At 36.1% G+C, this 27357-nt stretch overlaps 1 protein-coding gene across 1 annotated transcript in view; it reads right to left on the bottom strand.

Moving 5' to 3' along the window:
- Positions 1-27357, bottom strand: part of fab1 (1-phosphatidylinositol 3-phosphate 5-kinase fab1) — an 809612-nt gene that overhangs the window by 319674 nt on the left and 462581 nt on the right. The window contains exon 23 of the mRNA XM_090380831.1: positions 26626-26804. Within this exon, the coding sequence (XP_090236957.1) occupies positions 26626-26804 (179 nt within the window). The remainder of the gene's footprint in view (positions 1-26625; positions 26805-27357) is intronic.

Below are 27357 nucleotides of genomic sequence, written 5' to 3'. Positions count from 1 at the left end.
GGCTGGACTGATATCCAATCTAATATTTGTTCAGACTGCATAATTGAAATTATTCTTGTAAGGAAGAAATCATTTAATCCTTGTTCTTCCCTAAACTCTCATTCTTTACCTAAACCATACTTTTTTGATAATTGTGTTAAGGCTGTTCAAGATAAGAATACAGCACATCACAAATGACTTGTATCCAAATATCCAGCTTTATTTTCTGCCTATGCTAAAGCTTAAAACAGTTGTAAAAGAGTCAACAAGTCATAAACCAATTCTGAAAAAATACCAACAACAGGAAACAAACTACACATTCAAATGATTGAACCTTCAGGGTGACTTTTCCAAGCTATAGACCATAACTTCTGTCCACCCCTCTGCTACATTGTAATGGTTCCACTGCAGCTTCATTAGTAAGCGGGTATGTGGCATTGCACCATGTTTTGTTTGTAGTGAACTGCTGAAGCAGATAATTGGCATTGTTTTAATTGTATCTCATGGTTTATGCAAAATAATCACTTTAGTTTATGCTATTGCAACTTCATGTAAAGATAAAGCTGAATTACAATCGAATTATTACTTTTCCACTAATTCATGCACTGATGATGTTCTCTCCTCCTATCATAAAGAATGCATTCCATTTAATACCTCCTTAGCTGTCAAAAAAAGAAAAAAAAAGAAAAGAGATCGGATGAATCCTAAACAAGCTTCATGTTAAGAAGTCTCCTAACAGCATTTCTCTCTCTTGTTCTTAACATCTGTGATCCTGAGTTATTCCCGTTTTTTGTCACTTTTATGTTCATTTGTTCCCAGTAAGGTTTCACCTTCTACATGAAAATTTACATATATATAGCCAATTCCAAAAATGGATGATAAATCTTACCTGTTAACCAAACTGTACTTAACTGTTAACCAAAATAATGAAAAAATCTACCAGTGACAACTCTTACACTATCTGGAAGCTTTCCATTTGATTAACAATTACCATTATGAATTCCAACAGCACTGATGCACGAGTAACACATTGGTTATGCTATTTAACTTTGGAAAAATTCTATAAAAAGATTTAGAGGAAATCAAGTTGCCTTCAACATTTCTAAAGCCTTTGGTCATGTTTGATATAAATGTCTTCTAAGAAAGTTCCATGGTATGGTCTTCATACTTTGTATTAAGTATTTTGCAGTTGGTAGGCAATTTTTTCTCTGAATTTTAACTTTTCATTTTTGATATTTTCATTTATCATTCTTGGAGTTTTCCAAGGTTCAGTTCTTTCATTCCTGCAGATTATTCCACTGGCTAGAAAAATTGAATAGTTCTGCTGATTATACATTCAATCTACTTATTTGACAAACCCTTTATGCACAAAACAGCTACTACTTCCCAAATATCCACTATAAGTTCCTTAAATACTTATTTTAAGATATTTCTCCAGTGGGAAGAAGAAAACATAGTTGATTTCAATCCTACTGAAAACTAGACCTGTCTGATTTCTCAAAGAGCAAAACCCTAATGCAGATTCCCACATGGGGTGGGTCCCCAAAACTTCTTTTAACAGTATCAATGCACTCTACAGTAACAGGTATCAGCTGTTTTTCAGCTGCATGTCTTCCTACAGATGGGGGAATTACACCTATGCTAGTTCTTCTGAATTAGTATATGTAATCCCCTCTAATTCCCACCCTTCCCTTTCCCAAATCATTTGAAACAAATACCTCAACTAGTCAATATTCTTTCACAGTTCAATTTCAAATTTATAGAGATAATTTTTCATTTATCCCTTCTACTTATTGAAGAAGTACCATAGATAAAATCACAGAAAAATTTCATTTTAATCGATCCATTCTACTCATGTTTCTGTTCTCTGAAACAACCTTCTTTCACTCGCTGAAAACTACAATACAAAAATTAAAGCACAATCATGTACCCTCTGTCTTATCCACTTTCAATCACATGTGATATTGGAGTAGCATAGGTTCAAAAATGCTTTCTGTTTTGGGATCATTTCAAAAAAATATAAAATAAGATTCAAACTCATAGATGATGATTTAGCAATGTACCTGGTGCTTTTCTACAAGAAATTAAATAAGCTGATGCAGATAACTGGCAGAATTTGTCAAATAAATGAATGATTTCTGTGTTCATATTAGGTCAAGTCTTACAGCTTTTATTTGAATATTTCTTGAATTAAAAGCTAAGAGCTCAAAGCTAAAATATGTGTAAATTATTTATACAATTTATATTGGTTAAGGTATTATATACTGGTTTATTTTTTACAATTATATTATTCATATTAAAAGCAGATGTACAGTGGCAGACAAAAAAACTGCATCATTTGTGAACTTTATGTTCACAAATGATGCGTGCAAAACACATCATTTATGAACAAATAATGTGTTTTGCACGCATTGTGGATTGCAGAAATGTTCGAAATGCATTTATTAGATGGGATTTTTATCTCTGTGAATGAAATCTAATAAAAAGACTCCACCTGATATACCTAATTACCAAAAATATCTTCCTAAAGGGTAATTAATGGAAATATGAGAAATCATGCAAATGGAAATCATGACAACCAAATATACATTTTATTGTATTTATGTGTACAAACTGAAATGACAAGTTAACGTAATAGTATTATGTACTGTAAATCAGTAAAATAAGTCCTCAATATTTTGTCGTTCCTCCTTGAGCTGCAATTACATCCTTGCAACGATCTGGCATAGAGTTAATCAACTTCTGGATATACGGCTGCCCAATTTCGTGGTACCACACCCTTACAATACTCTCCTGCAGCTGAACCTTACTTGTTGGCTTCTTCTGAGCAATTTTAGATGACATTAAATACTAGCAATTTTCAATACGGTTCAAATCTGAACTGTTGCTGGGCCAGTCCAACACTGTAATGCCAGCATTTCTGAGGTAGGAATGCACCTTAAGGGAGAAAAATGAGGGAAAATATTGGTAAGTATGTTTTAAGAATTGTGAGACAAGACAAACTCATCATTAAATCTAAATAGCATAAAAGTTGCCAATTTTGCTGTGCGGCAAGGTGCTGAATCCTGTTGAAAAATGCAGTTTTCGACATGTGTGGTGATTCCTAATAACGGGTTTCGGGCACTCCTCCAAGATAGCAGTGTGGGTTTCTGCATTCACTGTTCCGTTAATAAACTTAATTCGCCCCACCCTTTTGCTTGTTATGAATCCCCAGACTATCTGACCAGCAGAGAACTGTACAGTAGGTGTTATGCAGTTGGGATGGTATGCCTCCAATTTTTGTCTCCTGACATATCGCTTACCATCCGAGCCATGCAGGTTGAATTTCGATTTGTCAGAAAAGATGGTGTCCCATTGCTCTTTTGTCTGTGAAACACGAGTCGCTTCTTCCTCATTTATTGGGTTAACAAAGCTTTCTTCTTGGGCCGATTGGCATGGACCACATTCTGAAAGCTGTCTTTGGAGAGTTCGTGCCCTTGTTGTTTGAACACCAGAGGCCATCTCAAAGTCCAGTTTTAGATCAGGAGCACTAGCATGGTGACTACGAAGGCACAGCCATTTCAAATATCGATCTTGGGAAGGTTAAGTCACTCTTTTATAGCCTGATCCATGTCTTCTCTTCAAATCACCGATTTCATGCTTTAATTTCAGCACCCAGGATACTGTTGACTGGTGGAAGCCTATTTTATCAGCAATAGCACACATAGAAAGGGCAAGCTGTTGCTTGCCTTCCTGGGGCAAGCAACAGCTACACTTTTTTTTTTTTTTTCTTGGTGTAAGCCATGCTTACACCTTTGCAAAACAGGATACTAATGAGCATGTATAACCTTCCAATGCTGTATTTATAGAAATGGCAGATGCAATACCTTGCATCTGCCATTTCTTGCATGCGACAAACAAAATGACTAATCAAACAATATCTTATACATTTCACTACAAACTTTACTTTTTTTTAAGGTGATGCAGTTTGTTTTGTCCACCATTGTATATACACACCGGACCCATACACACCCACTCACATTATAATGCCAACTCTATCTGAACATCATTGGAATCTGGGGGGAAAAAAATGAACTATGTCGTTTGTTAATCTAGGATGTTGCAAGAAAACTGTAATGCCCTAGATTAACCAAGTCTGATATAACCATCAAATGGAAACATTTGCCAAATAAGAAACTGACAGAAAGAGAATAGCAGGTGCTCAGAAGAGTGGTAGAAAGATCCCATCCATCCATCCTCATCGAATACTGTCAACAAGCAGTTTATGAAAGGATGGTATGCAGGGAGATGCATAGCATCAGATTTCATGGAAAAGCTGCAGCATCAACAACACAGCATGCAATGCACATCAACTTGTCTTATGCATGCTTTTCTGATCTTATCTGGGTCTGACATACACATATGAGCCAAAACATTATGACCAGCGAGTCATTACAAATCGAAGCAACTGCATTTGAACTACGGCACGTGCCCAGGTAAGGACATATGTGTGGACATGTGTTTTTGTAATGGGCGGCACCTAGAACGTCAGTTCATCTCCGCCTCGTATCTCTGTGAAGAACAGTACCACTGTAGAAGGGCCAGAAATAAGTAGTATATGTTTGTGTGTATTCTGTTGTTGTGTCTGACCGCTTGGCTACCCAGAATCATCAGTCACCTGGACAGATGATCCTGGGTAATCGTCCACACCACGGGAATGTGGGCCAGTCTCAATGGAGCTCGCACTGTCTCAATTCGAGACTCTGACCCACCTGATGTTGGCAAAAGATGGGCCAGATTCCTCTGGGGGCCCACTCCAGAGGAGAGAAAAAAAAAAAAAAAAAAAAGGAATTTCCCCGTGGTGTTAAAAAAAAAAAATATATATATATAAAATAAATAAATAAAATAAAAAATAACAATAATAATAAATAATAATAAAAAAAATTAAAAAAATAAATAATAAATAAAATAATATAAAATAATAATAATAAAAAAAAATTTAGGGAATGTTGCTCCCTATTGAGCAGCTCCACCAGACAAAGGAGTAGAATTATTCGTAGCCGTATAACTAATTCTTCTTCTTGTGAAAACATTAGACGCAAACTGCTGAAGAGCAACATAAGAATTCTTGTCTCCCACCAGGAAAGTTTCATGCCCATGAGAGAGTGTAGAAACTGATGAACGAAGAACATCTCTAAAGTCATTATACAGCGGACATTCAAATAAAATGTGGCTCCAATTTTAATTTTCCCCACATTGACAAGCTTCCGTTCTAGAAAGACCAAAACGACATAGTTTTTCGTTAAGAGATCCATGTCCCGTTAAGAGGAAGGATGTATATAAGTCTAAAGAGAACCAAACAGGTTTCTGCTTTACACAAAAGGTCACCTCAGGGAAAAAAGTCCTAGTAACAGATCCGACAGATGACGTATCCCAGCGGGTCTGACACAGATTTATCATTTCATTCCATTCCACAAACGATTACGTTCTTGCTTAATATCTGGATTAATATTCAGAACCAAACCCATAAATTCAGTTGATAGTTGGTTTTTTAACCTATAACAAAGACCTCTGTAAGCTCCGTGAAGGTCCAATGGCAATACACCTGCAAGAACCCACAGTGCAGAAGTTGAAACAGTTCGACAAGCTCTTAACATACATAATAATATTGTGCGTTGCATAGTAGCCAACTTCAATCAAAATTTAACAGTTCTAAGCCTGTGAAACCATACACCTGCAGCATAAGTAGCCATAGGAAGGAATACGGCGTTATAATAGATTCTCATGGTATGTCTAGAAAGTCCCCAGTCTGAAAGAGAAATTTTTACAATAGCACCAGTGAATCTTCTGATCTTTGTTGTTACATTATTTAAATGAGAGACAAAATTAAGCTTTGAGTCGATTGTAATCCCAAGTAATTTAGTTTCAGAGACAAGTGGAATCCTGTTATTATTAATCTTCACTAAAGGGGGTTGTTGAGGGTTTAAATGTGATCCAAAGATCATCATTTTAGTCTTAGACGAACTTATTGTCAATTTATTATCCACTGTCCATTGGAATAAATTTTGTAAGACATCATTGGCATTACTTTCGATAGCAGATCTAGATGAACCATGAATTAAGATAGTAAGATCGTCGGCATAAGCGATGATTTTGGTACTACTGAAACTATGGGAAATCCAATCCTGTAATTCCATATAAGAGGCCCTAGGATAGACCCCTGGGGACACCCTCATGAAACTTCTCTAGACACCTCCTGAAATTTAGATTTCACTAAAATGTGACGATTACTGAAATAGCTTGTGAACAGATGGTATAGTTGCTGAGAGCATCCAGCTGATCGTAACCGTTCGAGAGCACTCTGCCACCATAGAGAGTCAAAAGCGCCCTCGAAATCAACAAAGGTATGTACTTTGATGTTGAACTCTCAATGCTGCCAGCAAATTCAACAAGTGCATCTTCACAAGACTTCCCTACACAGAACCCGTATTGATTAGAGGACACCATATTTTTCGACTGAAGAAGATCAGTAACACGCAGAGTCATTAGACGCTCTAGAAACTTCCCAAGATTTGGCAAAAGTGCAATAGGCCTATAAGATCTAGGATTTAATGCTGGTTTATCTGGTTTTTTAATCAGTTTTAAAAGCGCAATTTTCCACATATCAGGAAAGAGACCTTCTTGGAGACATTTGTTAAAAAGTAAAAGCAGTACTTGTGGACGCAATTTGAAAAATTGCAAAATAAATGTATTTTCAACCAGGTCTATCCCTGGACATTTCTTAATATTAATCTTTTTAGCAACAGAGGTTAACTCATCAATGGTAAATTCTTCTGTCTGAATATTGGTGGTATAAAGTGAATTTGCAACTCGAATATTTGAATGTACAACAGAATTAGTAATTAGATCATCCACCGGGAATAGTCTGTCAAGAATAACATTAACTGTATTCATCCAATCAGTAGTCTCCAGGAAATCTTCTTTCACAGTGCCGTATACATCTAAAGAGTGAATCTTATTATGAGCTATCTTATAAATAAGACCCCAAGGATTATCATTACCAGCACTGTGAACAAACTCCTTCCATGTTTCCTGCTTACGTGTGGCAATAGCCTTTACATAATTGTTTGAGTGAAATATATTGAGAGTAAAAATAAGCTACTTCATCAGAGTGCCAATCCCTACGTCGACGCTGATATTTTCGACGGGCTTGATGTACCTTTTTCCTTAAAGAAGACAATTCTGAGGTCCACCAGGAACAGGTCTTTAAACTAATCTTTTTCTTGCTGGCCGATTTGTATGAGGCCTTAAGTAATGACTGGCGTAATAAGGCAGCAATTCCAGCAGCCATAAAAGAGTGAAGAGACGAAAAGTCTTGTTCAGGGAAATCTGCAGAAATGGAAGAGTCAAATAATTCCCAGTTTATATGATTTATGGAAAATCTGACTAAAGCTGGCTGTAGTAGAAATTGATCTCCAGGTTTAGAAAAATCAGTAACAATAAAAAATAGAACCCGATGATCACTTGTTGTCAATCAGTAATCACCACTCAATCACGAACAACTACTTTAAAATGAAAATTAGTTAATGTCACATCAATATTTGATTCTCCAACAGAGCTGGAAAAGGTTGTTACTAGTTGAAGTAGGTTTATTACATTTAAGCTGTTATTAATAATAAATTCCTCCAACATATGACCACGACGATTGCTTCCATTACTGAACCAGAGTGGAGATTTAGCATTTACGTCAGAAGTTATTATGACATTCTGTGGACCCAAGGAATTTAAAGTTGTTTCTAGATAATTCAAGGATAAATTAAAATCTTCTGAGGGAGGACAATATAGAGAAATTAAATAAAAATTCAAATTCAAATATGTAACCAAAATACAAGTAGCTGTTCTATTGCATAACCCATTGATTATAGTGATATCAAGCTGATTATTTAACACCACAATACATGTTTTAAGTTCCTCAGAGACCGGTTGAATTATACGGGCAGTGAGTGGAAATCCCGTTACCTTTGGAGTATATCCAGGTTGCACTTTAACAGTATAAGGCTCTTAAATTGCAATAATATCAATATCGTTTTGCTCAGCAGACACTCGAATTTCTTCCGATACTGCTCTAGAATGCTGACCGTTAATCTGCATAATCCTAATACCAGCAAGCAAAGAGGCAGGAGAATCAGCAAGAACATCATTATCTCCAATAACGGCTCCACCTCAGGGAATAAAATTTTTATTATAACTATTATTCATTGGCGGTCCTTAATCGTACCGTCTGTAATGCCTGTAAGTACTCGGGACATATGCTGTCCCTAACCGAGTGCTGATATTCCTTCCTACGTCTCTTACAGTTGATACAACTAGGTGGCTCTTCCTTAAATGGACACTCATTAAATATGTGCCCACTTCGAGCACAATGTCCACAAGATGGGGACTCATACGCACAATATTGGGTAGTATGTCCATACCCAAGACATAGAAAACATTTAGTGACTATCGTATAAGGATGGTGCTTATGAGAACTCCAAGTCAAAAACAACCTGTCCAGGGAGGACACATATTTATAAATTTTAGGTGAGAAGCTAACAACCCAATGAACTAGCGATGACGACCTGGCCTGAGTAGTAAAACGAAAAACTGTTTGTTGCTTCACTTCTTCCAATGTGAAACTGTAATCTATCAAGTTCTTGTTATAGAGATTATCCACAATATCGTCCTTTGAAAGATCCCGTGGGACATCATAAATTATGACTGATGGATTACCTTTACGAGGAACGCCAGTGATCACTCCAGCTTTGGAAAACGCCGCCGTAGAAGTTAAGCAGTCCAAATCTGATTTTGTAGCTGTTTCTACAACCACTCCTCGATTGCGAACAAGTCGCAAAGATTTCACTTTTACATTCTTCAAATCATTTTTAAGAGTTGTAGTAACTACATTTTTCACATCAGAACTTGTTTTCAAGTCACTAGTATCTGAAGCTCTAATTATTAGAACATTATTAGATGATTTAATAACATCACTAGAAGAAACACCCTTCTCAATAGTACCCCTCACAGTATCAGCATAGGTATGCACAGGCTCTTGTATATGTAACCTATCCATCAGAAATTCATCTGTATCTACATCTGACTTTGGTATGTTCTTCCCTTCATCCTGTTCAATGTGTTTACCAGAGACCACAGATAAAGTTTGTAACACTGTTTGTAGCAATTGAGCTCTTTTATCAATTTCCTCATTAATGGCTTTTAATCTCTCATTTTCTATCAATAATGCAGTTGTTACAGTCTCCAAATTACACCATTTGTCCATAATGATATCCCCATTTTTTTTTTAGTCACCTTATTAGCCTCCCCGAAAAGAAAACTTGTGATATCTTTCGCATTTTAGAAATGACCGCATATACAGAGGACGCATCTTGAATATTATCGCACTCATCAGTTATTGTACTCATAATTTTCACATTCATCAGTCATTGTACTTGAATCAGTATTCAAAATAGGGGTGGGAATAGACCCGATCCCCTCCACTTCAATTAACTCACCACCTGTGCTCTGTTCTCGTACCAACTGAGCCGCGGGTCTTAACTGCTCGTGACCAATACTTTTAGAATATACAAACTCACCTAACCTTCGTATATCGCCATGAGATTGAGGAATTTTAGGTGGGAGTAGGGGTGAAGTATCCTCTCCCTCCCTCCCTCCCCGCTGGATCTGTCTAAAGATCGTTTACCGTTAGGATTTCTATCTTCCATAATTCTTTAATATCAAAAACTCACAAATAGATTAATATTAGTAGTATTAAATAAGCAACTTCCAAATATATTAGTAAAAACAACTACAGTATTTCAATAATTCCAACTTCCAAATCCTGTGTTCTTGAACTGTTCCTTTTAGGTTCAAAGCAACAATATTATTTGTACTTACAGTAACTTTCTTGATCTATCACCAAAAAAAAATAATAAGAAACATGATTTACGTTTCTCACCAAAACTACAGATCCGCCGCCGACGATCGTTACCACATGGCAGCCATATTGGCTCTGCCAATGTGGTAAACCACATTCACTTAACCAGATAGCTGTATTTGTATCACAAAAGCTTAATATTAATAGTTTCACCTTGAAACTATTAATCACACCTAAGGAAATTCTTCCACAGTCAAATCACTCAAAATTAGAACCCGTTTGATCATAATAAACTGAAAATACGATCGACAATACAGGAGCTAGCAGCAAAACAACCACAGACCACTACACTAACACAGACTCACACCAAGGTAAGGACTTAAGCGAGGACTTAAGGACTTAAAGAGAAAAAAAGGACTTAAGCGAGTTTGACAAAGACCTTAATTGTGATGGCCAGATGACTGGGTCAGAGCATATCCGAAATGGCATGGCTGGTGGGGTGTTCATAGTCAGCCTTGATTAGTACCTACCAAAAGTAGTCCGAGGAGGGGGAACCCACGAACTGCCGGTGAGGTGTTGGATGACCACGGCTCACTGATGCTCAAGATGAGCAAAGGATCTCCCGGATGATACATGGCAACAGAAGGAAAACTTAAAATTAGAACCCGTTTGATCATAATAAACTGAAAATACGATCGACAATACAGGAGCTAGCAGCAAAACAACCACAGACCACTACACTAACACAGACTCACACCAAGGTAAGGTGGTGCAGTTAGCTGGTAACTGGAACACTGGTGACGGGTGTAATGTGCCACAACCCACAGTACATTGAACCCTGCTGAAAATAAGGTTGCATAGTCCCAGGCCACTCCAAGTGCCCATGCTAACCATGGTTCGTCTACAATGGGCACGCAAGCATCGAAACTGGACCTTGAGTGATTCGAAGAAGGTCATCTGGTCTGATGAATCACATTTCCTGTTGCACCATGTGGACAACTGGGTACAAGTGCGTCATTTACCTGGGGAAGTGATGCCGCCTGGTTGCATCGTGGGACGAAAACAAGCTGGTGGCGGCAGTGTCGTGCTTTGGGTGATGTTCTGCTGGTATACCCGGGGTCCAGTCATTCACATGCCAGGCACTCTGATGTCTACCACCTACCTAAACATCACTGCTGACCAGGTACACCCTATCATGGCAACAGTCTTCCCCCTCTGGCAGTGTCGTCTTTCAGCAGGGTAATGTGGCATTCCACACTGCCCAGATTGCTCGAGACTGGTTCGCGGAACATAAAGGCTTTCGGGTATTGCCCTGGCCTCCAAATTCCCCAGACATCAATCCCATCGAGCATCTGTGGTTTGTGTTGGAACAGCAATTCCGATCTGCGGCATCTCAACCACAGACCTTACAGGAGTTAAAGGATCTGCTGGTTATGTGTTGGTACCAGATACCATAAGACACATTTAGAAATTTTGTAGCGTCCATGCCTCGCCCTGTATGAGCTGTTTTGGCTGCATGTGGTGGACCAATATCATAGGTAGGTGGTAGGTAGGTGGTCACAATGTTTTGGCTCATCGGTGTATGCGTGGAGAATATAGTTTACCAGGTGAGCCATACAAACTGTGAAATTTGGTGGAGACATCACCATCTGAGGTTGTTTCTAGTGGTCGTATCAGTGGTCATCACTTCTGGACCAACAAATGCCACAGTATAGTGACATTCTGGACAATTCTGCCCTTCCTTACCCTGTGAGAGCAGTATGGGGAGGGTCCTTTTCCATTTTGGCATGATAATGTAGAACACCATACAGAAAAGCATGTAGATATGATATAGTACATTGTTTCAGCATAGCAATATACCACATTATACAGCACAAATGCAGTGACTTGGTAAAATATGGACATGTAAAAGCTTCATTGGCCTAACCAGAACCAACACCCAACAAAGACAACTGGATTGAACTAGACTACTGAGTTTGGGCCAGACCATCACATCTACAATAAGCAGCTGAATTGAAAAAAGTGTTGAAGGAAGAGCAGACTAAAACGGCATATTCCCATTGGCAATACAGAGAGTGTGTTTGTAGTAGAACCCAGATAAGAAGTTTTCCAAAGGACTTTGGAGGTTTAGAATTTCTTACGTGGGAAAACTTCTTAGAAGGGAAAATGACCTAAGGGTATGAAATATTAAGGTCATTTTAACATACATAAGTTAAAGATCATTTTTAAGTTCTATTTCAGAATTTATAAATATTTTACTCTATCTATGGGAAACTTTTTAAAATGAGGATTTCTAATTGCTTAACATTCCGTTCATTAAACTCATTACAAGTTGGAAGGATGAGCTCCTTTGGAGTTTCAACATACCTTAAAAGGTCACAATAACAATAAGACAGAAAAATCCACTAAGTAATTCAGAACTGCTCAGAAAAATCAGAACTTAACAGCAAATATTTCACGTGGTCAAAGCTATCCAATTATGGATATCGATGAAAAAACCAGCAATATATCACTTCCATTATATCAATTTTTTTATACTACAAGGGTTTTAAGGCTGAAAGCATCAGACTATGGAAAATGGACTAATCGAACAAGTTAGTGCATAGCGTAGCATAATTTTAGTTTGTAGTAAATCACCAAAGTAGGTGGCATCGTTTTTGTGATATCTCATATTGTGAATGAGTCACCCTGATATTGAACTACCCAGAATAAGCAATGCTTCGACACTGGATTCTCGAATAGGACAATACTTCACCGGTGGATTCTTAGAGGATACCACCATCCATGGTGGTGGTGGTGGTGGTATCCCCCGAGAATAAGTAACAATAGTCTTCTCGGTGGTGAAGCATTGCTTATTGGAGGTAGTGCAATATCATGGCAACTCGTTGTGAAGGCATTCACAATATAAAAAAGCAATGCCATTTCACCTACTTCAGTGGTTTACTACGAACTAAAATGGTGGTTGGCAATAATTTGTTCAATTATCAAATATTTATATTGTTTAATTTTTTTTAATTTTAAAAATAAAGAATTTCTATATTTCTTTATTAAGTGGGCAAACGTTATTATAATAATAATACACTTGTGTATTCTTTATCATGAACTTTTTATGCGGGAAAACTTTTTACCTGGGAAACTTCTTACGTGGGAAAATAATACATTACAATACATAGAGGTGAAAATTGGGATTTAAGAAACCAAACCTAGTACAGGGGAAAACTTCTTATGTGGGAATTTCTTATCCGGGTTCTACTGTATATATATACAGGAACTCCTCGACTTACATAATACTCAACTTACGCAAATTCGACTTTACCTAAGTTTTTGCTGCCGGTGAAAACTGAAAAAAATATGGAAATGTATTTTGCATCTGTAGGAATAACTGGAGGTATTGTGAAAATATCGCAATGTGAACCCAATAATATATTGTTTTTTTTTTTAAGTTCGTTCCAAGTCCTTGGAAGTTGAAAATTTCGCTACATTACTAAGCTTTTGATTTCTCTAAAAGGTCATATTTATAATGGAAATTCCTCTACACTTTTATTGTTATCATATGTTCCCGTTATAAGAATCAGTTTTGAATGCCTTTGTGATATTTTTCTAAAACACATTTCTGGAGGTTACTACCATAAAACAATAAAAACAATTTGCACTCTCTGGTTTACTGGACTTTTCTGTTAGTGCAATCTATTATAAACAGGTAGTAAACTCTATCTTATTTGCTATAATCCTGATAACTGGAATTCTGTGGGTTTTTACGTTACGAAATTATGGTGAAATGAGTTCACCTTCAATGAAATCTTCAATCATAAAAAAAAACAATTTTTCAGAAACTTCTCTTCATTCCTATTTACTTATTACAATGGTGAAGGGAAAGGCACAAAGGGAAAGTGCAAGTGCTGGCAGTGCTAGGAAACAAAACAAAATTGATTTAGAAATGAAGATGATTAATTAAGAAGTACGAAGCAGGACAAAGTTTGTCATCTATTTCAAGGGAATTAGGTCTTGCTGCTTCAAAAGTAACTACTATTTTAAAGGACAGTGTGCATATAAAAGAACATGTCAAAGGATCAACACACTTAAGATCAACAGTGATCACAAAACAGTGTTCAGGTCCTATATCGAAGATGGAAAATCAGATTCAGAAGCAAGTGCCCCTAAGTCCAATGGCCATTCAAGCAAAAGCAAGAATAATTTATGAAGATATTAAGGATAAGTACAGCAAACCCCCAGCCAAGTTCATGGCAAGCAAAGGGTGGTTTAATAGGTTCACACATCCTGCTGGTTTCCAAAAACATTAAAGTATGGGGTGAAGTTGCCATTGCCGATTCTGCAGCTGCAGAGAAATTTTGTGATGTGTTGGAAAAAATTATTGATGATGGTGGCTATTCAATGCAGCAAATTTTTAACATTGACGAGACTTCTCTGTATTGGGAAAAAAAATGCCGGATGAAACATACATTGCTAAACAGGAAAAGATAATGCCAGGTTTCAAGGCTTCTAAAGATAGGGCCATGCTCTTGCTTGGGGCTAATGCAGTGGGAGATTACAGATTAATACTACTGTTTGTGTACCATTCTGGAAATCCTCGTGCATTTAAGGGAATCAAGAAAGACCCTGTCCGTGCATATCCGATTGAACCAGAGAGCATGAGGATTGGTTTAAATGCTACTTCATTCCCGAGGTTGAAAAATATTGTAAAGACAACAACGTTCCATACAAGATTTTGCTTCTATTAGATAATGCTCCTGGACATCCTTTGCATCTAGATGATTTCAATTTGAACGTGAGAGTCATATTTCTACCGTCAAACACAACTTCACTCATCCAACCTATGGATCAGGGTGTTATTTCGAATTTAAAGGCATACTGTTCACACACAACATTTGATCAGGCATTGACTGCAGTAGACAGTGAGAAAAATTTTATGTTAAGACACTTTTGGAAATTTTACAATATTTACCATGCCATCTTAAACATTAATAAGGCCTGGACGGAAATTACTAAAAGTTGTTTAAATGGTGCATGGAAGAAAATATATTCCCAAGGCACGTAAAAGGCTTCAAAGGGTTTGAAAAAGACAAATCATATGAAGAGGTTACAGATAAGATTGTAAAGGTTGCAGAGCTACTTCAGTTGGAGGTTGTTGCCAGAGATGTGGAGAAGTTAATAGAGGAAGAAGAGAAGGAATCATCTAACGAAGAACTTATTGACTTGCAGGCAGTGATAGTAAAAGAAGAAAATGCTGATGAACCAAATGAGGAACCGAGACGCTTCGTCACAGGAGAGAGAGAGATGGTAATGGCATTTTGTGAAATTGCATCGGCAATGGCGAGGTTTGAGAAGATGGATCCTGATAGTAAACGATTCTTAAAAGTTAACAGAGGGGTGAATGATATGCTTGCTGGCTAAAAAGAAATCTATGATGAAAAGAAAAAAAACCGCTATCCAGTCATCGATTATATGTTCTTCGTAAGGTTGAGTGGCAGACCCCTTCTAAATCTCCACAGCCCTCAACCTCCGCAGTGGCATACTTATCAGCCAAAGATGTCGATTCTGGCAATGATGCTCGAGAGGTAAAACTTACTGATGTTATGCCTGTCTCCTCTCTTTTTTTGTAATTTTATAATTTTGAAATTTTTTTAAACTGCATGCTTTTGTAATTTTTCCTGCATATAAGATAAAAAATTTAATAAATACAATAAATAATTCTATTTACATGTTCGTCGAACATTTCTTTTTTGATTCAATAAATTCAGCGAGCACAGTTGCGAGTGCTTTTTTTTTTTTTTTTATGGAACCCCCAAACGCGAAAGGTATCAAAATCTATAGTACTTAGTACCGTGTATGGGTTGAAAGAGAAGTATTGGGGGTGGGGGTGGGATGCTGGAAACTTTGCTCTAGAGACCAAACATGGGTTTCACCACTTCAAGCCTCCAATAAGCAAAGTGGTGGTATTGCACCAGTTGATGAGAGTCATCTACCACCTGGGTGCACAAGCATGAGGGAAATTCTGACTTACGTAGCGTTCTGCGGAATGCAACCCTTACATTATTTACTGTATATATATATATATATATATATATATATATATATATATATAACCATACAAATAAATTAGAATGAGAGTTAAAATAAAAAATAAAATAAAATAATGGCAGCAGTATGGCAAGACAAGAGCGAAAATAGTTGAAATTAAACCTAAATTAAATCAAACCAAACAGGTAGGGAAGAGAGTGGGGTAACAAGAGTAAAAATATTTCAGCAGAAACTACCTAAAATAATTTAGAAAATCTAAATATAAGAATAATAATTCATTGAATTTTGAAAGCCAATTAAATAGAAATTTAACGGCGCCCCCTCTGATAGGCACCAGGTCCAAATTTATGTGAAATATCACCAACAGAGATGTAAACCATTACAATGAAACAAAACAAAAATAAACCAAAAATAGACTGACCATTACGCCCATCTTGACTGACCCATCTTGACAGAGGACCACAAGGTCAATAATGGTCAGGGAATCGCTGCATTTCGATTGCTAGACAAACCGCCGCAAAGGAGAATCGATCCAAAGATCAGTTCACCATCCGATCCCCAGATCGAACCACCAATGCAGGGGGTTTGTGGCGATTTGTCTAGCGATCGAAATGCAGCGATTCCCTGACCATTATTGGGCTTGTGGTCCTCTGTCGAGATGGGGCATAATGGTCAGTCTATTTTTGGTTTATTTTTGTTTTGTTTTGTTTCATTGTAATGGTTTACATCTCTGTTGGTGATATTTCACATAAATTTGGACCTGGTGCCTGTCAGAGGGGGCGCCGTTAAATTTCTATTTTATTGGCTTTCAAAATTCAATGAATTATTATTCTTATATTTAGATTTTCTAAATTATTTTAAAGAGTTTCTGCTGCAATATTTTTACTCTTGTTACCCCACTCTCTTCCCTCCCTGTTTTGTTTGATTTGTTTAATTTAGGTTTAATTTCGACTATTTTCGTTCTTGTCTTGCCATACTGCTGGCATTATTTTATTTTATTTTAACTCTCATTCTAATTTATTTGTATGGTTATATTTCAAGCAGCATGTGGAGGAATATGCTTTTTGCTACCTCTGATGTATGCTGTACCTTTTTTTTTTATTTTTTATTAGGAAAGATTCTGTTTCCAACTATTTTAAATGTTATTGAAATATATGTATAATTATATGTATAATTTTATATATATATACATATATATACATACATATTGCATATATATATATATATATATATATATATATATATATATACATATTATTTTATTTTATTTTAACTCTCATTCTAATTTATTTGTATGGTTATATTTCAAGCATCATGTGGAGGAATATGCTTTTTGCTACCTCTGATGTATGTTGTACCTTTTTTTTAAATTTTTTATTAGGAAAGATTCCGTTTCCAACTATTTTAAATGTTATTGAAATATATGTATAATTATATGTATAATTTTATATATATATACATATATATATATATATATATACACAGTAGAAAGCACACACACACTTTCTATTTCTATCTTATATCACATAATTTAGTATTTGTTTATATCAACCACCCCATCTCTTCTTTATGAATAGACTATAACTAGCTCTGATTTGTTTAAACTTGTACAGTTTATGCCTTTTGGGTCAGCTGTTATTCTGCTAGTAAATTGCTAAATTCTTGCAAGTATAACATGTTACTGACCTGGCTGCTATGTAACCAATCTTTAGACATAGTTATTATTGATTAATGGCAATCAGAAATGGGCAGCTACAATTAATTATGAGTATATTAAAGAGTTATAATTATATTTGTTTTCTATTATTCATATTTGTCTTTTGTATATATACAGTATAACTTTGCAAATAACTTATTTAATTTCATTTTTATTATGGAGGGCTGAAACACACTGTTTCTGCTCATGGTACAAATAGCCTAAGTTGCTATTAGTTCCACACACACACACACACACACACACACACACACACACACACACACACACACACATATATATATATATATTTACAATTTTTAACTGCTAATTTTAGTCTCTTATCACTGTGATGGATAAACTTTCATGTTAATGTGGCATTAATGCTATTGCTGGTTTAACAATTATACATTATACGCACATTAATAGCATTGTGCATAAATTTTATTTGATTCATGGTTTTTTTTTTAGGGTGGGAGGCATTTCTGTCATTAAGGTCTGACTGTCTGCCTAGCAAATGGTGTGCTAGCAGTGGTGTATATATATATATTACTGTAATTACGTATAAAAATTAATACAGATGCCAGTAGTATGGCTGAAATTACGTATAAAAAATTAATACAAATGTCAGTATTACATACTACTGGCATTTGTATTAATTTTTTATACATAATTTCAGTAATATATTGGGTATCATGTGGAGGATGTGTATTTTACTACCTCTAATGACTACTTCATATTTATTTTATTTTATTTTGCTTTATCTATTTTATTTTTAATGTCATTACTCATATACACACACACACACACACATATATATATATATATATATATATATATTACTTCTCTATTAACTTCATACATTCCTATGTTATGGACAGATGTAATATCTCAATCTCCATCTGCAATACTGTTCAATCATTATTTAAATGTTATTAGTCTAGTCCAGGGATGAGTATGTTATATATTATTTATATTATTTCTCATAATGCATGTGTAAAATTACTACAAAAAAGGTTTTATTTCTTTAAAATTACCAATATTTTAAAAAACTATGATGAAGTGAAAACAATTTATTGACCTTTAAATAATAATAATAATAAAAAGAATTATTCACGTTTACCAAATTTTAAAAACACATGAAGAGGTAAACACAATTCAATTATTTTTTTGTGACTATTCTGAACTAAGAACTTAATGTTCCAGAACTGCTGTCTTCAGCTTCAATTGATCTTCCAAGTGAGTACTTGTTATCTGATGATTTCATGTACATCTTGAATAGGCTATATGTAAAAATGTTGATTCACAAGAATGGGTTGTGCCAAAGCAAAGGAGTAAATGCCTAGACTAGCATGTTGATTTATTCATTGTGGATATTTGAAAGCATTCTTCCATCCATATTTCAATTGTCCTTCAGTGATGTTAAACAGAGACTTCACAATGTTGCCCAAGAGACATCATTCTGAAGAAGAGCTCAATCTCCATCTGCAATATGCATCTCCATCTTGGTATGCTACCAAGGGCTAACACTATTCAATATACTGAAATCATAATTAGCTACAGAAATCTGTTTCTGATTGTTACCTACCAAAACAACATTTTGGAATTCAAAAGTACATCACCAAGGGTGTCAAGACTAATACTCAAGATTTCTAAGAGGTACAAGCTAAAGATTATAATGATTTATGCACCAACATCGAGCCATGATGATGAAGAGGTTGAAGAAATGTACACTGAAATTGAGAGTCTTCTAGATGAGCAGAAAACCCACTACACTATTATTATGGGGGACTTCAATGCTAAGGTTGGAAAAAGGCAAAACAGCGCAGAAAGAGGAACTATAGGAAATTTTGGAATTGGTGAAAGAAATAAAAGAGGTGAAAGACTTGTGGAATTTGCAGAATCTCAAGGAATGTCAGTAATGAACACTTTTTTCAAGAAAAGGGTGAACAGAAAGTGGACATGGAAGAGTCCAAATGGATTAACAACTAATGAAATCGACTTCATCCTCACTAACAGAAGATATATTGTGAATGATGTTACCGTCCTGAATAAGGTAAATGTTGGAAGTGATCACAGAATGGTAAGATGTACACTTGATATAGATGTAGGAAAGGAAAGGAAAAAACTGACTCGAGTAAATAATACAAAGGTCTTTGAAATAACAGAGGAGGAGAAAAAGCAGTATGTACTGGAACTTAAGAACAAGTTTGAGCTTCTGCAGACTGCTCAGGACCAAGATATCGACGAGGAATATTACAACTTTCTGAAAGTGATAAAGCCCAAGAAACCTATAGGGAAACAGAAATCCAAAGAAGAAAAAATTAGTCAAGAAACACTTGTCATGATGAACCAAAGACGACAAATGAAGAGCAAGAAAAACACTGACAGGGAGAAAATTGAGTATACTGAGTTATGCAAAGCCATTAGAAAGAGACTCAGAGAGGACATAAGAAGATTTAACACAAGAAAAGTAGAACAAGCATTAAGGGAAAACAAAGGATTTAAATCAGCAGCCATGAGCAGTAATACAGAAAGACAAATGATACTGAAACTGAAGAATAGCGATGGTGTACTTATAAATAGCAGAGAAGGCATAATTCAAATAGCAGAAGACTACTATAGAGAATTATACAAGGAGCGAGGGAATGATACCAGCAGTGGGGAAGATGGATTGCAAAGTAGCAACACATACGACATACCCGATATTCTTCCTGATGAGGTAGAACATGCATTGAAGAAAATGAAGAATCGGAAAGCCCCGGGGGAAGATGAAGTTACTGTAGAGTTGTTAAAATTGGGAGGAAGAGACATAACACAAAAACTGGCAAGGCTCCTCACAAAGTGCATTAGAAAAGGTGTGATGCCTAAGCAGTGGAATAATGCAATCATAGTTTTGCTGCATAAGAAAGGAGATAAATCAGAAATTGGAAATTATAGACCAATTAGCTTGTTATCCCATATCTACAAGTTGTTCACAAGGGTCATTACTAACAGATTAGAAAGAATACTTGATGAGAATCAACCGAAAGAGCAAGCTGGCTTTAGGACAGGATTCTCAACTATGGATCACCTTCATGTAATATCACAGCTAATGGAGAAAGCAAATGAATATAAAACACCATTATGCCTTTCATTTGTGGATTATGAAAAGTCATTTGACTCCATACAGCATAAGGCACTGGAAAGACAAGGCATAGATACCCCATATATTATGATTTTGAAGAAAATATATGAGAGTGCTACCTCCTTTATTAGACTAGACAAAGACAGTAGAAAATTTAAAATTGAGAAAGGAGTTCGACAAGGAGACACAATATCTCCAAAGCTGTTTACTGCTGCCCTTGAGGAAGCTTTCAGAAGATTAGACTGGTCGCAGAAAGGAGTCAATGTGAACGGAGAGTACCTAAACCATTTACGATTTGCAGATGACATTGTGGTCATAAGCCACGATCCCAAAGAATTAGAGGAAAATCTTAATCAGTTATGCACAGTTAGTAAGGATTTTGGACTAAAGATGAATATGGCTAAAACAAAAGTAATGATGAACAAGTATGCCACGGAAAGGGAAATAATGATTGAAGGAGCAGTAATTGAAAAGGTGGAGTCATATACTTATCTGGGACAAGTTATTAGCTGGAATAATGATAAATGGCTGGAAGTCAAGAGAAGAATAAATTTTGGATGGATAGCATTCAGGAAATATAGTCACATACTGAAGAGCAATATCCCAGTTTGTCTGAAACGTAAAATAATGAATCAATGTATACTCCCCACCATGACTTATGGAAGTGAAACTTGGGCACTCACCAAAAGAATGGAAGAGAAGCTAAGAACTACACAGCGAAGAATGGAACGAATTATATTGGGAATCAGACTGTTAGATAAGAAGAGAAACACATGGATTAGGCAGCAAACTCAAGTAAAGGACATTCTTATCAAAACTAAAGAACTAAAATGGTCTTGGGCAGGACACATAGCTCGAAGACATGATGACAGATGGACTAAGAAAATAACAGAATGGTACCCAAGAGGAGCTAGAAGAAAACCTGGAAGACAAAGGCGGAGATGGATAGATGAAATTCATGAGTTTTTGAGTAGTAAATGGATGGCCAGTGCTCAAAACAGAAAGAACTGGAAAGTTGCTGGAGAGGCCTTCATCCTGCAGTGGATTGAAAATGGCTGATGATGATGATGATGATGATGACCTACCAATTACAGCTAGTCCTAAAGATTGGTCTCAATGGCCATTGGTTATAAGAGAAAATCATACTATATTTGCAAGAGTTTTACAGTTTAGGCAGAATAACAGCTAGCCCAACAGATGGACAACTATACACAACACATAAACAATATCCACACACTTTAAATCTCTGGCCTTCCCAGTGAACTGGTACACCTACAATGAAAGCAACGTGGAGATGGGGGAAACCCCCTGGTCCAGTTCAACGCTAAACACACTCTACACAAGTATATACAAATCAGACAAACCAAGAATACAAAGCAGTATATACCATACAAATATGAATTAAATTGTTGCATATATAGTATAATATTTGCACATATATATGCCAATATCACTATTTTATTTTAATGTTCAATCATTAGTCTGATGGCATTCATTGTATATGTTATGATACATTCCATTATGTCTCTTGTGCCTGGTAAGATCAGTTTAACATACAAGTGAACTAACACACACACACACACACACACACACACACACACACACACACACACACACACACACACACACACACACACACACACACACACACAGCTTTGAATTAGGAATATCTAGTAGCTGGTTTAATAGCCACCTTTCTATGAGCACAAACTCTACGAGCTTCTGGAGGTTGTCCACAAATATGGCAACCCATGTCGACAACACTGCATTCTCATAGTTTCCAGGTATATGGGTACCAAATTGGCCAAAAGACCACTTCTATAATGTCCCAAACATGCTCACCTGCGCTGAGATTGTGTCTGGCGGACAGAGAACTATTCACTTTAACATTCGTTCAGCTTCATGACAAAGATATTCAATGCTTGCCACCAAGGTAGTTTTCAACAAAATTTTGCTGTTTTGTTGAAAGATAACTTGGTGGGAGACAGGTGCAGGAAGACAGTCAGCATAAACAGGAGCACAGTATGAAATGATGGACCTGTACAAGTCTTCACTGAGCCACTGAAAAAAAGGTATCAAGGACCCTGGAGGTCTTCCATCTAAAAACATTCCAGACAATTATGTTGATTTGACTGAGCTGCACAAACCCCTTTGTGTGCAGTAGGATTCAAGAGCCAGATGTAGTTTATGCTACACCCACACCTATCTTTCTGTATGGCTAATATGATCCAACGAATTGTAGTTTGTGTCAATTTGAAACTCTTAATACAGTCCAGACGATTATATAACCACAATGAAAAAAAAAAAAAAAAAAAAGAGACAGAGAAAATTTTATTTTTCAAGGTTGTTGTAAAAGAATTTCACTATGAGTAATTATAAAACATTATTCTCCATCCAATGACACCACTCTCATGTCCACTACATGTGCATTTGCTTATGATAGGACTTCAGTAGGAAGTTCCTGGGTAGGCCTTTGGTTGTGATCGATAAACTCTGCACAGTCCATGTAAAAAAATGGGCTGTATTACATCATTACCATTAGCATTAGAAGAGGCATCTGATGCAAGCAAGCAAGCTTATATAACATCAGCCAAAAATAAAAAAAAAAACTTTCCCATTTCACCCACCATTCACTCTAAATGTTTGTCTAGTTTTGTCTTTCCCATCAGCATTGAGCTAGTTCAAAACCATAAGCCTTAAGTACCTCAATCAGATCACCTCTCAGGTTCCTAGTCTCTAGATGTTGAAATTTGCGGCATTAAGCCTTTCTTGGTAACAGCAACCCTTTGTTCCATTCACTAATCTTGTTGCCCTTCTCTGTACTCATTCCAGCAGCTCTACATCCTTCCTAAAATGAGGACTCCAGATGTGGATGTAGAACTCAATGTGTGGCCTGACCATTGCTTTATACAAGGGAATAATCACCTCCTTATCCCTGCTAGAAACATTCCTGTATATCATTGACAAGACACCATGAGCTACTCTTGCAGCCTGTCTGCACTGTCAGAAAACTTCATATCTGCCTGCACAATTTCCCCAGGCCCTTTTCATTCTCCACTGCCCTGAGTGTAGCACCACACAGTTGGTACATTACTCTGGTGTTACTACTACTCATATGCAGTACTTTACATTTGTCAATGTTAAACTTCAGTTGCCACCTCTCAGCCCATCTGCTCATAGATCCTGTGGCAATACTGTACTGTCATTATCATATTAACAATTCTGCCAACCTTCATATCATCTGCAAACTTGGACATTAACCCTGATATACTTTCGTCAATACCATTGATAACTACAGAAAACAACAATGGGCCCAACACCAAACCCTGGGGGAATCCACTAATAACTTTACTCCACGAAGAGCAGTGTCCATTGATTACCACTCTCTATCTTCTCCCACTCAACCATCACTTTATTCATAGCAGAAACTTGCCATTAATGCCATACTGCTCCAATTTGTAGAGTAGTCTTCAATGTGCAACAATATCAAAAGCTTTCCTAAATTCCAAGTATATTACATCAAAATTATTTTTTGCAACCAGTTCCTTTGTGACCTTATTGTAGTATCAATCAAATTGGTCAGACAGGGCTTCCCCTTAACAAACCCATGCTGTGACTGAACTATAACTGCAATCTTGTCTAGATGATCCTGCAGTGCTTCATTAACCAGTGACTCCATTATTTTCCCAGGACCATAAGTTAAACTAACAGGTCTGTAATTACTCGTGTCATCCTTTAATCCCACTTTGTGAATTGGGGCACATTTGCACATCTCCAGTCCATAGGGACCTCCCCCTGAGTCCAAGAATGCTCTCATAATTATGGCTAGGGATTTGCTTTCTTCCTTTGCTGCCTCCTTTAATTTAACCATCGACCCCAGGTGTCTTTTTTATGTTTATCTTCAACAATTTCTCCTCCACTTTGTTCTGAATTACAAAATCATTTAGCTCCCTTCTAGAGTTTGAGAAGCTTCTGGCCTTCACTTCCCTACAGAATTCCTCATGTATGAATGCAGATGCAAAAGTACTCATTCAGTTTGTCAGCAGGATCATAAATGGGGGATTTTAACTTGATTTTAACATGATGTGCCAAGTCCATATTAATGGGCATTGCATTTTGTAGATTAATGTTATTAGTGGAGTACCCCAGGGTTCAGTGTTGGGCCCATTGTTGTTTTGAATATTTATCAATGACACTGATGAAGTATATTTCACACAGAGGATACAATGGTTGGCAGAGTGATTAATGACAGCAATCAGGGTAAGCTACTGCAAACAAGATCTAGAAAAATTAGGCAGATGGGCTGAGAAATGATGCGTTTAATATTGTTAAATGCAAGGTAATATATATGGGTAGCAGTAATCCCTGATTAATGTACAAATTGTGTGGTACTGCACTCAGGGTAGTTGAAAATGAAAAAGACCTGGGGGTAATTGTGCAATCATATATGAAGTTCTCTGAGCAGTGCAGATAGGCTGCCAGGACAGATCAAGGGGTTTTGTTATTGATATTAAACAACTTTGCTGGTAGGAATAAGAAAGGGATAATCCCACTGTAGAAGGTAATGGTTAGAGCGTAATGAGGCTACCAGTACTGCATAAAGGTCTGGAGGCATCATTTTTGGAATGGAATGAGTACAGAGAAGGGCAACAAGATTGGCGAAGGTAACAAAAGGGCACTCGTACCAAGATAATGGCATTCTTCCTCTTACTACACATATAACAAACCCTAAATTCAAATTGAAGAATAGTTGTAGGACAGATGTGCAGAAGTTTGCCTTCAGCCAGCTGTGGTTGATTTTTGGTACAAATTTCCATCTGTTGTTGTTGAACAGGGTATTTCAAATAAATTCAATGAAGAACTACGCAAACTATTGGAGCAGATGGACAGTTTTTTTTTTTTTTTTTTTTTTACTGATGGCAAAAATGATGCTTTATATGCTTCTCTATTGCATCATTTGCTACTAATAATACCAATGCTACTATCTGGTGCAGTACTCAAAGATTTCAATGAGTCTCTGCACATGATATTCAGTTAATTCACTGGTCATGATTTGAGCTTGCCTGATGAATGGTATCACAGATATTATTTATAGGATTATATACAAGCTATGGTCATCATTCAGTTTCTCTTTTACAGGGTTATTTAAAATTTGTGCAACTCAAAATGTAAGTATTAATTAACCACTGACAACTTCATTATATCTGTTTCTTACTACTACAGCTGTAGAGTTGCCCATCCCCAGATGTGTGCAACAGCTGTCTGTATATTAGATTTCAGTCACTAAACAATAGTGTTTTATTCACATGGAAGGAAACACAATTTACCAGGCACACATCACATGTTCTAAGTTCATAAATGAACATCAATGATCTCAAGACTTTTATTTTCAGACTACTTAAAAGGAGTGATGTGTATGTGATAACAACCTTCATATATTGGGAGATTGAAAAGTCAATATCGAATCAGGAATTTTAATGATAACTGCTCTATGTCATGTATTATCAAAGAAGAGTGATAAGAGAACACTGACACTTTTGTATTTATTGAGATTTCTATTGTTGCATTTGATCGAAGGATTTAGCACAGATTCCATAAGGTTGTTCTGCTGGGTCTAATTGTGTTGTAATGTTTTTAATTCTTCACAAAAGTAAAATATAATTCACACATTATTAACATCATTGTGTACTATGTAATTTTAACCAAGAATACTAATACTTATGGAACATATGCCATGGAACATATACTTATGGAACATATGCCATACTAATACTTATGGAACATGTGCCATGAGAATGAAATTTGCTCTACCCAAAGATGTAGAATAATAAATAGCTATTGTTTTTAAAGCTCTTATTACATTATAACAAAGTAAAATACTGATAAATAAGTGCTTACTTAAAAGTTGCTACCATTTGTTTATATGCAAAATATTGATAGTTGTCATGATGTAAGGAATGAGGACACTGTTCACCTATTCCACGCCGGCCATACTGATAGCCTTGGAATCTGAGCTCAAGGTATTTGGCAAAAGATAATGACCATGTATCTTGAGACATGCACATTACTGGACTTTCCTATTATACAACAGAAAATATAATAATTTTGAAAATACCAGAATACTTTTATAAATTTTTACAATGCATCTAGATAGGTAACTCTATTTCAATTCAACACAGCTCACCAATACGACCACCCCTTTAATTTTAATGAAACTAGATAATACTGTTAGGCATCAAGACATATATGTCAAATTATAATTTCCCACATAAAACAAGTTACACTACCTTAAAATCAGCATACAGCCATGTGATTTGCATCAATCTGAAGCTCTTAATATTGTCTAGATGATTATATAATCAAAATTAAAAAAAAAAAAGAGAAAATTTCAGTTTTTAAGGTTGTTGATATAAAATCTGGCCTTGAATAATTTTAAAACTATACTTTTTAAAATTATGAAAAAAATAACATGAGACTTAAAAGTTATAGTACATACGTGCAGAATCTAAACATAGGATAGCTATGGAATCATTAGTTATTCTAATCTAAATTGGGATACAGACAAAAATTATTGAAAATAAATGTAGAATAAGTAAATCACAAAGAGACAAAAAAAAAAAAAAAGCAATA

The sequence above is a fragment of the Mastigoproctus giganteus genome, chromosome 9, assembly GCF_048544385.1.
Source record: "Mastigoproctus giganteus isolate SK-2022 chromosome 9, ASM4854438v1, whole genome shotgun sequence".
Taxonomy (NCBI): domain Eukaryota; kingdom Metazoa; phylum Arthropoda; class Arachnida; order Uropygi; family Thelyphonidae; genus Mastigoproctus; species Mastigoproctus giganteus.
The sequence above is the reverse complement of the archived record's forward strand: the minus strand, read 5'-3'. Positions and strand labels throughout refer to the sequence as shown.